The sequence below is a fragment of the Pelmatolapia mariae genome, linkage group LG10_11 (genome assembly GCF_036321145.2).
Source record: "Pelmatolapia mariae isolate MD_Pm_ZW linkage group LG10_11, Pm_UMD_F_2, whole genome shotgun sequence".
NCBI lineage: Eukaryota > Metazoa > Chordata > Actinopteri > Cichliformes > Cichlidae > Pelmatolapia > Pelmatolapia mariae.
The window spans coordinates 70,416,548-70,429,555 of NC_086236.1; the positions used below are offsets into that span (position 1 = coordinate 70,416,548).

General features: G+C 40.5%; 1 protein-coding gene across 2 annotated transcripts in view; it reads left to right on the forward strand.

Moving 5' to 3' along the window:
* Window positions 1–13,008, forward strand: part of LOC134636289 (raftlin-like) — a 130,378-nt gene that overhangs the window by 60,335 nt on the left and 57,035 nt on the right. For both annotated transcript variants that reach the window (XM_063486209.1, XM_063486210.1), the window contains one exon: window positions 3,025–3,202. In XM_063486209.1, coding sequence (XP_063342279.1) covers window positions 3,025–3,202 — 178 coding nt within the window. The remainder of the gene's footprint in view (window positions 1–3,024; window positions 3,203–13,008) is intronic.

Genomic DNA, 13,008 nt, shown 5'->3' on the forward strand with positions numbered 1-13,008 from the left:
TTCAGTGAAAGTGACAGCCAGTCTCGCCCCCAGCGTTCCTGTTGCAAAGACCAGATAACTTTAAAATGACAAAAAATAATAATAAAATTAAAAACAAAGTGTTAGCAAAAGGCTAATGAATAGGCAAGTTTAATCATTTGCTGATTTAGTAGTAATAATGCTAACTCCATGTGGCTTTTGAACCCTGATTTATCACTCTTCTCTACACCTTCTGTGCCTCCTCTGATAACTTTTCTTGTTGTTAAAGTTTCCACAGTTACTCTACCAACTGCCACTTCAGCTACATGGGCAAGTTACCTATAGCTACCGGGGAAAACAAAAGCGCTATCCTTTTCCTGTTTTGGTAGTGCAGTCAAGCCTTAATTTTCCTGAGAGATTTCGCACACGGTGGCAGACAGAACCGCATAATGAAAGCAAGGCTTGCAGGGAGCCAGTCTAAATGCTGATTATGCCATTATTTCATAGCCACTACACTGTGCAATCAAACTTTACTTGATAAGTTAAGCAAAAAAGCATGTTGATTACCTCTCTAAAGATGATTCATTCTTTTCATGGACTGTACTGGGATCATTTGAAAGGCTTGTTAGCATTGCTGACTCTACCTGAGACCAAACACAAAAAACCAACACTGCTGGCATCGTCAGTCAGGTGTTCCCACACTCGCCCTCGCTCTGACCTCCCATTGAACTTTAGCAGACTGACTTTTCCCATGGATCTGAACCTTTCGTTCTGTGTAGTTTCATTGACTCTAATTAGCCAAAGTGACATTTCCCATGTCTTGTGACAGCTTGTAAAGACAACCAGACCTCCTCATCCTCCTTTTCTCGTCTCTTCCCTCCGCGGTCTCTCATTCTGCACCCAGCTCTTTTTCTTGGCTCTCTCCCACTCGCCCCAGCTGTTTAGCCTGCAGTAAATGTTGCCACATACAGCGTACTGCTGTGATCCGAGCCATCATCCATCCAGGCCCAGGCCCCATCTTTACGTCTTTATGACTTTCTTGTTATGTGGTCACTGCTGCTGTGGCTCTTTCTCCATCATTCCTCTTCGTCATCCAGATATTAAGCTCTATTTTCTAATGCAATTACTTTCATTCCTGAACCTAAACCACTCTCTCTTCCCACACTCATTACCATACATCCAAATTGGCGATGTTGTCTGACAGAAGCTGTGTGTGGCTTGTTGTATTACAGCTGGTTGCTCCCTGAGTGAAACCATTGACAGCTGCTGTCTGCTGCAGGTTTTTGTCCCTCGAGTGTATGTCTGGGGTCCTTGCTGGAAGAAAATAATGCTGAGAAGGAGCTTTTAGCAGCAGCACTGGCCTTAACTTTCTTTTTTTAGAAGCTCAGTGATTGCTGCTCATTAATGTCGGGGCTCCATCCTCTCTTCTTGGACAGTTAAGTTGAGCTGAGAGCAACTCAGAGTGTCAGAACATAGAGGGCTGCTGTGATACAGAGCCATAGCAATCAGCTCTGACTGGAATTTGCTTAACTCACAGATTGAGGAGCTGGAGCAAAAAGCTAACTGCCAAGAAAATGGAAATGACTCTTAAATCAGTATCTGAACTCAATATCTGTTTTCTGGTATAATTGTCAATAGATTTGTAATTGTAGGCAGGTCTAACTGGACTAGAAACCTTCTACAGTGACGAAGAGCTCAAGTGAGAGAAAAAAGGGTGAATCAAAAGGATCTAACAGCCGTGACAAAGAATGGTAATTTCTGTCATTAGGTTGTGTGACAGAAATGGTTCAAACTCCAAGAACTGCAGTGAGAAATATTTCTCAGTACTTCCATTAGTATATTTTTTAACCCCTTTAAGCCTCAACTGTAAAATAATTGCCATAAAAATGCAATTTTTTTTCAACAATGGAAAGTTTATTGCAGCATCTGACAAATTTCTTTAAGAAATTAATTACATTTTAATTACTATGTTTGACTTTCAATTTGTTACAGATTTTTTAATTGTTCAAAAGTGTATTGTCAAATTTATTTAGATTTTTCAAGAGAAAAAAGTAGATGAAGTAGAAGTCCCAAAACCTCAAAAAACTGTATGTATTAAATATGATAGCCCAGATGTTAAGGGGTAAAATCCCTTGTGACCTTAGACATTTCTTTGTGCTCTACACACTGAGCTGCATGAAAGCTAGAATAAGTGTTACAAGTGTGCATGTCATAGTTGATATTGGAGTGAAGAAAATGGACCTAAATGAAGGCACAGGCAGAATGGGTGAGGTTAAAACATGCTGCCATACTTTGTATGCCGGGATCCAGAAAAATAAACAGGTGTGCAACAGTGAGTCAGCGATGGGTGAGTGTGACGAAAGAAAGAGCAAGAGCAGGTGATTCATAATGGAGGAAAGTCTGAGGACATTGAGTAGAAAGGTAGAGAAGAGCCAAATATGGAAAGGTTGAGAAAGGCCAAGAGACTAAATGGGGGAAAAGGAAAGCATCTGTCACTGTGACAGTCAGTGTCAAAATGTAGTTATTGCAAGCTAAAAGTCTTCTGTTAATGGCTTAAAATTAATTATTGCCTCAAAAATGTACATATACCTTGTGTTACGATCAGTCAATGAGGGAAATCTGATTTAGTGTAATTTAGATGGCTTCAAATTACATTTTGTGTAAATTCCTGTGTGAAAATGTGCACTAAAATGATTTGTGAACAAATAAGTAAATTTAATTTACTTCATACTGGAGGAAATTTAGTTCATCTTTGTCGTTTTTTCCAGGAGAAAAACCCACTCTTGCAACAGCAGTGATTGCTTTGGAGAGTCTGTAATTTGTTCAAAGTAAACAGAAGAACAGCTGAATTATGAACATAGGCAGTGGTGGCTGACAGGAAAACACAGAAAACTTAAATGAACACAAATCCAAATTTTCCTGGTTGCTTTGTTTGACAAACAAATGACACTTAACCTTCATGAGAACTTTTCTGCAGCTATCACTAAGCTGTAAGCTCTCACATTAAACCTGTTCCACATGCAAACATGTTTCTCTAACACATTTCTTCCCCACTTCTTTTCTCAGGTGGGACCTCCACTCTGCGCCTCTCATCAGTGCGAGAGCTGCCAGGTCAGCTGCAGGAGCTTTACCAGCAGGGTTTCATTCTGGCTGCTGTTCATCCATTCATCCACCCCTGTGGTCCAGAGTCTAACAGCCCACAGTACCAGCTCTACAGGGCCATACTGGTCCGATTAAATGACGGGTAAGAGAGTCATTTAAATGTGTAACTGACTGAGCTAAGAATATTGTTACATAGGAGAGAGTTCAAATATTAATTCCTACTCAATCTTAGCTAAGCTACTTCCTCTCCAGGCAAATTAGTAATTGTGAAGTTTATGAAAAGAAAAACCAACATACAGTTTTCTTCATGTGCAACAACGTCCCGAAAAGATGGCACACTGTCAGTAAAGTGTTTCTGTTAAAATTGCAAATAGAGATATTTGAATATTATTTGATATTTGAGGATATAAAAAAGTAAAAATACTTCAGTATTTTAATGTTTACTACTTTAAAGTTTTCTGAAGTAAAAAAAAATACTGAAAAAAAAGTTTTGGGGGGCGTTTTTTGGACAAGAATCGGCCTCACCATTAAACTGAGAGCCAAAAGGTTGTGACAACTGGAAAGAAAGGGCTCTTATTAAAAGTATTTTACCAAACAAAGACTGGGGTCTGGCCCTGAGGCAATCATCTTTCATGGGCCTTAGACATCTTAGCCACACTTGTGGGAATAAGACCTTTGTTTGCACAAAATGATGAAGCCATTATAGTCACTTAAGAAAGCCTGTTAAGATTACTAATGTACCTTAATTGGTGTCATTATGCAGAAAAACACTTAGTGGGAATCAGGTTTTGCTTCATCTTCTGCAAAAATGGTAGCTTGACTGGTTGGTGGCAGACATCAGGGTCTACATAATGGTTATGTTTACGGCTATTGTGTTATAGTTCAGAAATTACTTCTTTTTTTGGAATGCATAATAGTAAAAGATTTTCATCATTGTAATCTGAAAACACACTGTGGAGGCTCATATTCATTGTACAACCTTCCAGTGTTGCTATATTGACACCACAGCATCACAACATCTGTTTGCGGCTCTGCAAGCTGTCACATGGGATTTTTCAGCGCTCAAGCCAAAACTGGCTGCATGGCCCAAAGTCACCACTGCCCCCTACATCTGCCCTCCAGCCTCGTGCCTGAGCCCCGCCGTTTTTTTTCTGGGAACTGTGGGGGTGGGCGCACATTTCAGTTGAGGCAGGACGCCAGGGAGCTGGTCCAATGGTGGTTGAAGGACATAAAGGAGCAGTGAATGACAGCACGGGGTGATGGTTACTTTCAGACCGGTCCGATTTCTTCTTAATATCGCTTTTCCTGTAAATAGAAGAACACTGAGTTTTGACTGGATTTGATGGCCCCAAGGGTCATGAAATGTGATCAGTTTATTCAGGACCACAAACTGTGAAGTCAGTTAAAATAAAAACATGACAATCAAAAAGACAGAATCTATGAAGAGAATGTTTTTTTCCTTTTTCTGGCAGCAGTGACATGCAGACAGGTTGAAGCCCCAGTGGCTGCTGTGTCTGGCTCTGAAGCCCAGCTAAGAATTCAGGCCTGTTTACCAAAAACTGTCCACTGGCTGCAGGGCATGGATGTGTGTGAGTGTGTATGGGTTGACAGACAGCACTTGAACCTTTCGCCTGTTTTTTGGATTGTTTGTTGAGCCTCGTTGACTTGCTATCTTTACATTTGCGCCTCTACTAAAGTGGCTTGATGTAAATGTATGTGCATGACACTCGGGATAAAGATGGCTCTGATCTACCTGAGCTGCATCAAATTCAGAAAAATCAAATTCCTCACAGCTTAAAGGAAGAGTACATCCAAAATCAAATTATGCAGTTTACCTCCTGCAGTACTATTTATCTTGATTATTTGGATATGAGTTATCCAGGTTGTAGAAGTCTCTGCCTTTCCCAGGAATGCAATAGAGCTGCGCACATCTTGCAAGTATTGGGTTGGACCCCCTTTTGCCTTCAGACCTGCCTTATTTTTTTGTGGCATAGTTTCAATAAGGTGCTGGAAGGATTCCTCTGATATTTTGGTCCCAATTCACATGATAGCAACACACGGCTGCTGCATATCTGTTGGCTGCATCCATCAGCGTAACTTTGTGCTGAACATTGGGGGGGTCAAGATCTCTGTCTAAATAAATAAATAAATCTGGGTAAATTCCCAGATGATTAAACATGCAGCTATTTTGCTGGTAATACCTGAAATGAGTAAAGAAAATCAACAGCCTAGTTATGCAAGATAATTCATCATTTTATTGGGGGGGGTTATGTTGGTTGGGTCTGATTATTGGGGGGGAGGGGGGGGGGTCATAACCCCCCTAACCCCCCTGGAAATTACGCCCCTGGCTGCACCTCCAGGATGCAAATCTACTGTTCCATCACACCTCAAAGGTCCTACTGCATTGAGATCTGGTGACTGTGGAGGTCAAGTGAGTACAGTCAACCCATCATCAAGAAACCAATTTAATATGATCTGAGCCTTGTCTCCATTTTACCTTGTGTTGAAAGTGTGGACTTTAAACTACAGTATTACCAGTTTTGATTCCTAACAGTGCAGGTTTTATTGACAATGTGTTGCATAGAAGTCCTGCAACACACAAAATAGATTGCAGCCAACAAAATAACCATGTTTGCCATGTTTACATCTTACTGTGAATAACACACAAATTGGTGGATTCCAGATGGTGGATTCAAACACACGACCTTCTTCCTGTGAGGCAACAATGCTAACCACTGTGCAAATCAATCTGACAAACTGAAGAAATTGTTGTTAAAAAAAACTGTCATGCTCAAATCATTTATTATTTCCTGTTTGTTTTAAAGCAGTTACACTCTAAATCCCTCATAAACACTTCAGCTCATCCCTGCATGATGGTGCCACTAAAGAGCTCCATTCTGTCTCCTGTGGCTGCTTGTGAGTCACAGTTGTCATGCAGACCTGGATCTCACACAGATGGAGCAGAAAAGACAGTTGGAGGCATTTGAGATATAATCTAGTTGTCACATTGTTTTTAATTCCTGTGTCACACGAAACAATGTAAATATATAAAAAGCACCAAAGTTCAGAGAAAAAAATTTGCTAAATTTGGAGTGAACCATTCCTTTAAACCACATTCCTAAATACTGACAAACTGTTCTTGTAGATCTTTACTTGCTGAGCAAAAATGCAACACCACAGTCACTAATCTGTAGTGACATTTCAGTCATTTAGCTAACTCTTTCACCCACAGCGACAATGCAATAACTGCAGAAAACCAATACCCAATATTACAAGCAACCAAGAGTAAGGAGTGTAATAATAAGAGCTGCTGTGCCCCGACAGTTGTTCCACAACCACAGAGTGATCATGTAAGAAAAACTATAAAACTAAAGGGAGGCTTACTCTGACAGGAATTTATTGTTGATGTTCAAAGAAATAAATATTTGAAAACAGAAACAGGCATGCAACCAGGAAGGTGACAAAGTTTCAATAAAACAACATGAAATGAAACTTTGTTTATCCTTATGGAAAATAAAACAGAAATAAAATAAACAAGCAAACTAAGCATTACACAAAAACAGAACAAAAGATAAATAATGCAGCTCAAAAAAAGTCACAAATGAGAAGTAAACAAATTAGTTTGTGCAATTGTATGCTGATGATAATTTAAATTCATTGGAGGAGTGAGCCAGTCTTAAGATACCTCTTTCTTTTTCCTCATCCCTGCTAGTGTTTGCTGCAGATAGCAGGCTTGTTTTTCTCCCTTCAGCGAAAAACAAAACAAAACAAAAAAGAAAAACCCTCCACTGATTTTTCTTGTTGTACAGTATGAGAAACAGCCTCCACAGTGTGGGATAATTCATCACAGCAAGCATGACAACTTAATTTGGGTTTGTCAGACTTTCTGTTTTATCTTTATTTACAGTAATTTTGGCAGAGTTGAGCAGTGCAGGTCATTACGATATGCCCTGCTTACTGTCACTCACCTGACAGCCACTGGGAGACAGTGACGTCTCTGCCAGAAAAAGGGAAAAACATTTTTAAAAGACTTAGTTGCTATACGGTCATCTGAGGCATGCTTGCTCAGGAAATAAATGAATGGAGAGGAGAGGTCGAGAGAGCGTTTACAGTAGGATGCTCGTCAGAGCCTGTCAAACAAACTTGTTTCTATAACGATTACCAAAACAATGACATATTTTCTGATGTGTCACATCTGTGTTAAAGGTGCAGGTGAGAGAGTGAATGAATGAAATGCTTTAATTATTTGTTAACTCAAGTTCTAACTGAGGTGACACCTAAGAGAATGGAAAATTGGAGATTTCAACATGGAAATCTACAGGAATTGATTTTACTGACTAATTTATTGATTTTATTTTTGGAATGGATCCCAAGTGGCTGCTTCAGGAACTGCAGATTTTGGCACCTCCATTTGGCTTCATTTTTCTGCATCATTGTTTAGCACTGGTTAAAACCACAGTGATAACCATATATATTAGGCTTATACTGAAGTGCATTGCATATGACATTTGTATCTCATAATAAAGATCCTTCCTATCCTTCCTATCAAAAGGATTGCAAAATAGAACTGAGTCATTCATTTTAAACCTGATGATTAGAGATGCTTTATTTTCTGTTTATGCAGAAAATAAAGTTGACTTTTACTCTGCTAACACCAAATGCATGGATTATATTACAATTACACATTAAAGAAAATTAATGAAATGCCCCAATATGATGCTGTGTAACCTTCACAAGCCCAAAAAAAATCACAAGTTGAATTTTATTGAAATAAAGGTCAACACGGTAGCATCTGCAGATTTGTCAAAAATCATATTTTTTCAAATTAGTTTCAGTCCTTTTTTCCCCAGGACACCCATGCCCCACCTGCAGGGGTTTGGTGTAGTTAGAATGCATGGCACCTTATCTTCCCTCCCTTCTGTGTCCATTAGTAATCACCTCTGATGCTGTTGTATAGAACACTTCAGGCTCACGTTTGGCATGCACAGATATTTGTGCACATGGTCTCTGCTCCCCTTGGCTCTGGAAAACTGGACAGCAAAAATATTGACTCATTGAGTGAAAGGGCAGCAGCTGAATAGACTGCATTTCTTGTATTTTTTTCTTAAAGACATGCTTGCCTTGCTCCTGCGAAAAGGGACACCATAAGGGGGAAGAGGAATGAAAGCAAATAACAGCTGGATAGAAAGAAAAAGACAGAAGGAGGCTGAATGCTGTTTAAAAAAAAACAGGAGAGACAGAGATTGAGTGAAAAGGGCAGGGAAGTCTACCATCCTTTGATGGCCTCAGCCGAATGCAAGGCCCAGGCTTTATCTGCAGTGTCTGTCACCGTGGAGACAGCTGCTCACATCAGCACCAGCCCAAGGGAATCCAAAACTCCACCAGGGGATCAGGGAAGAGAAATCAGCAAAACCAGAAAGGAGAACATCTCCTCTGCTGTTCGCTTTCCCTGTCAGGCCCAGGGATCAAAAGAAGAAGAAGAAGAAGAACGTGGGGAGGGGTTGGGGGGATGTGGAGGGTTACAATGAAAACATGTCAGCAGGCAGCCATTCATCCATCGCTCCAAAATGAACAGCTTTTTGTGACTATACAGAAAACAAAGTGAAAGTCAAAATAGAGGAGCTGACTGGTGTACAGCAGCTATATTTATATTTGACATGCACAGTATGTCTGCAGACACAATCCCAGTTAAGTCTCTACAGTATTAACCTCAGTGTGAAAGGCTCAGTCAACAAGGCAATTCAAATGGACGGGGTGATGCTGTGGGAATTTAACAAAGAGGTTGTGTACATTCACCGTTATGTCATCTACACGTGTTCAGATGCAGTCACCTGACTGACATCTTGTTGGGGGGGTAAAACTTTAAAAACCCTATATTTTAATTTGTCACTGGTGGTGTTCAAGCCCATTACATCCTGCAGTGGGAAAGAAGAAGAAATGCATACAAAATGGATTGCACCGTTTGAAAATTTAAAATGTCAACTGTCAAATTTTCCAGTGTTCAATTTGGTCACGATGGAATAGGGTTACAGTTCAGCAGGCAATGTCTGATGGGATATATTCATCATTATTGGGTAATTGCAAAGAGCTCCTGTGTGCTTGCAGGGAAAGTGAGAGATGAAAGAGAGAGATGGGTTGAGAGGGAGGATAAGGATGGAGAGTGTGCAAGAGGGATGGAGAAGGAGGAAAATAAAGAGGTACGGTCTGAAAACCATTACGGGGGGATTCGCTCTGGTGAAATTATTCACGAACCTGTGAAAATGTGACATTAGAAGAGTTGTGCTGTATTATTAAAGCACCACAGTGGCAGAGTGCTAAACATGGGTTCAGATGCACCCTGACTGTGTCGTCATAGCAATAGATGAGTTGGGGTGGGAGAGGACTGACACGACTTTGTTTCTGATGCAAAAAGGCCAGAAGGAAATTCATATTTTGAGTCATTCGCTGACTTTGCCGTGGAATGCTTTTATGCACCCTTGACTTTCTTTCTGCCGTGTGAGTGAAAAGCTTTTTTTGCATACAGAGAGTGCAGTTTAACTATTCTCAAGCCGTTTCCTCAATTGGGTGATATTAAAGTAATGATTTAAAGCATTTTACTGAATGCACACATGCTTACTTAGTGTAAGTGAAAGTATGTTTTAGCTATATATTTCTATGAAATATACTACAGGAGGTGAGAGGTTATGATTTCAGCAATGGTATCAGTTTTTGTGGGCAAGTAAAAGAGGGGATAAGTCATTTGCTGAGAGGTTTTCAGGTTGCAGGAGGCAAGTTTGGCCCACAAGTTGAAGAATATCCATTCAACGCTGTAATCAGGTTTTAAAGCAGATAAGCAACAGGGTAACGAGAGTGACAACTCTCGTGGTTAGTATGTCCACCGCTTTGGTCAACAGTGAAGCCACAGCTTCCCCTTAACAAAAGAACTGAGTTGTTAAGTGTCCAGCTGTGGCTCATGAGGTAGAACTGGTCATATACTAACCAGTCGTTCAGTCAGCAGCTCCCTCAGTGCCACTGAGCAAGATATTGAACCCACAAATAATGTGTGAATAGGTCGATGTGGCTTGTGTGGTTTGCAGCAAAAAGCACTTTGAGCAGTCATTACATTAGAATTAGATTTAGAAGAGTGCTCTGTAAGAACCAGTCCATCTACCTTTATTGTAAAATGTATATTTTGGGTGTCAGCATCTGTGAGGAGGGCACAAGATTTTTGGTACTGGAACCTTTCTGGTTTGTCTTTGTAGTCACTCGATCGTATTTTACTAGGCTTTTGTTGGGAATAAAGAGTCCTTGTGCAGAGCAGAAAATATACAACATTTGCAAAAGTGAAACCTTGAAAACACCGATTAACACCTGGTGATGATTTATCATTTGCTTCATTTTAAATGCATCCATATTTAGTGCAGCTTGGGGCTGCTGTAGTTAGCAGTGTCATCTCACAGCGAGAAGGTCCTGGCTTTGGATCCACCAGCTGGCTGGGGCGTTTCTGGGTGAAGTTTGCACTCTCTCCCCATGTCTGGATACTCCAGCTTCCTCCCACAATCCAAAGACATGCATGTTAGGTGAAATGGCGAGCCCAAATTGTATCCTCTCCCTGTGATACCCCTGCAGCAGATTGGCGACCTGTCCTTGGTGTACCCTTCCTCTTGCCCTATGACATCTGAGATAGGCTCCTTCCCAAATGCATCTTTAAATTGGATAAGTGGAAGAAAATGGATGGGTGGATGGATGTGTCAGTATTTATAAACAATGACAAGTGAAAGGCCTCCTGCTACACTAAAAATTAGCCTGTTGTCCCAAGTGGTTAAGTCATCAGACGATGGCCAGTGGGCTCTCAGACTGGATGTTTCAATACCTAACTCTTTATTGAGCAACACTCAGGGGTAAATAGTCTGTTTTTGGTTTATGGGGAGACAGCTATGATCTCAGCTATTACCAAAGAAGTAAGCGGTTATTGCCAGGAATTACCAATCGCTAACCAAATATCTTCTTCTTCTTAATCGAGCTGTGAGTCGCCAAAAGTTCTCTTCAAAGCGTTGTTCTGAGAATAATATTTTGAATAATAGACAGCAACTAAACTTGTTTTGGACATTTTTTCAGTTTGGTGTCCACTGGAAAACAATAATGTATCAACACAATCACTTTTCATACTTCAGTGAACAAGTGTAATTGGAAACCACAGATTTACAGATGATGTTGCCACTACAATGCTAAAACAAATCCCAAAGCAAGCCATTAACAGGTAATATGCAATTAGTTTCCATGTGAACGTTCAGCTCCAGTGGGAGTGATTAGTCTAACAAAAGATGTTCTACGGAGAAACAAAGCATGTGACCCGTCTGTGGCAAGAGACGAGAGAGGATGGAGTGGAGCAGGTGTACTCACACAGGAGGGAGCTCCACATAGGTGGGCAGGCATTTGACACCCGTCTAACCACACGAGGCTTCAGGGGTTGACAGCCGGTGCTGCAAGCTGCATGAAAAGTCACCGTTTCACACAGTGAAGATGGACTGCAGGTGATGCAGCTGCTATTTTTAACCCAAGGCCTCCCTCCAGGACTGAGAGCTCAGTTTGAATTGTTTTTCCCTGCCCTTTCCTTTCTCTGCTTGCAAAAGTCTCCATGAACGTTTAGTATTAGTTTTCCAAGCCTCCTCCATAGAAAACATTTAATAGCACATAAGTAAAGGAAATGATTGCGCTTTAGAGTGATTTATTTATTTAAAAGTCTTTTAGAAGGACTGAATCACTTTTGTTTGAATGGCAAATGATCGGCCGTTGTTTTAATTTTTCTTCAACATCCAGTAAAGTGAAGGACACTTTGTTTCATCCTTTGAAGCTGTCTTTTAACTTCCGTCACATAACTGCACAATAAACCTCTGGGTGTTTTCTCAAGCATGTTTCATAAGGTCGAAAATGTGAAATCAGATTTTAAAAACTGAGACTGTAACAAAACAAATGCTTCCCTCTCTGCTGCACCGTGTAAACTCTACTAGCTGACAGCATCTCTGTCTCCATTTCTCTGTTTTGTTTCCTGAAGAAGTGCCTGAAGCCCAGCCGAGCTGGTTGGTTCAGATTTATGTCGCAACCAACAGGGGATACATGTACCTTTTCTGGCAGTGCCACCAGGCTTTTGCCGTTGTGCCTTTGATTGTTATGACGCTGCAAAAATAAAGAAGAAGAAGAAGAAGAAGCTCCCAGCTCGTCGTAATGAATGTTTCACAGAGTGTGTGAAATTTTTGCTTAACAAGTCAGCCGGCCCAGTTTCTGCTCTGCTGTATGCTGCAGCAGCAGTATACACTGAGCGATGGGTGTCAGTGACAGTCGAGTATAAGTGCGTTCCCTGCTTGTTTTTTTTAATCGATCAAGTGAAATGACTCAGTAATCCCTCATACTCTGAGGTCTAATATGCAAATAGGCCTGGATTTAAAGTGAAAATGCAATACAATATTTTACTTTACATGCTCGATGTTTTTGACAAGGAAGAAAAAAATAGCTTGAAAATGAGAGTGAAATGAAAAATATATATATAAATGAGCTCTTGGGTTCCCTGTGACTATAAAAGTGTCTTTTATGCCTAAAAAATCTGACAGTTTGGACTTTAAAGGGGTGCTATTATGCTCATTTTCAGCTCCGTATTTTATTCTGGGGCTCTACTGGTGAAACCTTTCATGATTCACAGCTCAAAAATAAGTGCGTTTTTCATTTTTTACTGGCCATTTATGCAGCCTCTCAGTACATTTTCTGGCTGAAACAGTCTCAGCTTCTGTCCCTTTAAGCCTGTGTGCACTTAAAGTTTGCTTCTGCTATCTCAGACGAAGTTAGCAGTTCCCTGCTCAATCCTGAAATTCCCACCAACTTGTTTTGGAAATTTCAGAAAAATAGGGACATTCGCAATAATGTCAGCTTGGCATAAGGAAAAAAACTGTTTGACAAAGCTCTATAGATGTCATT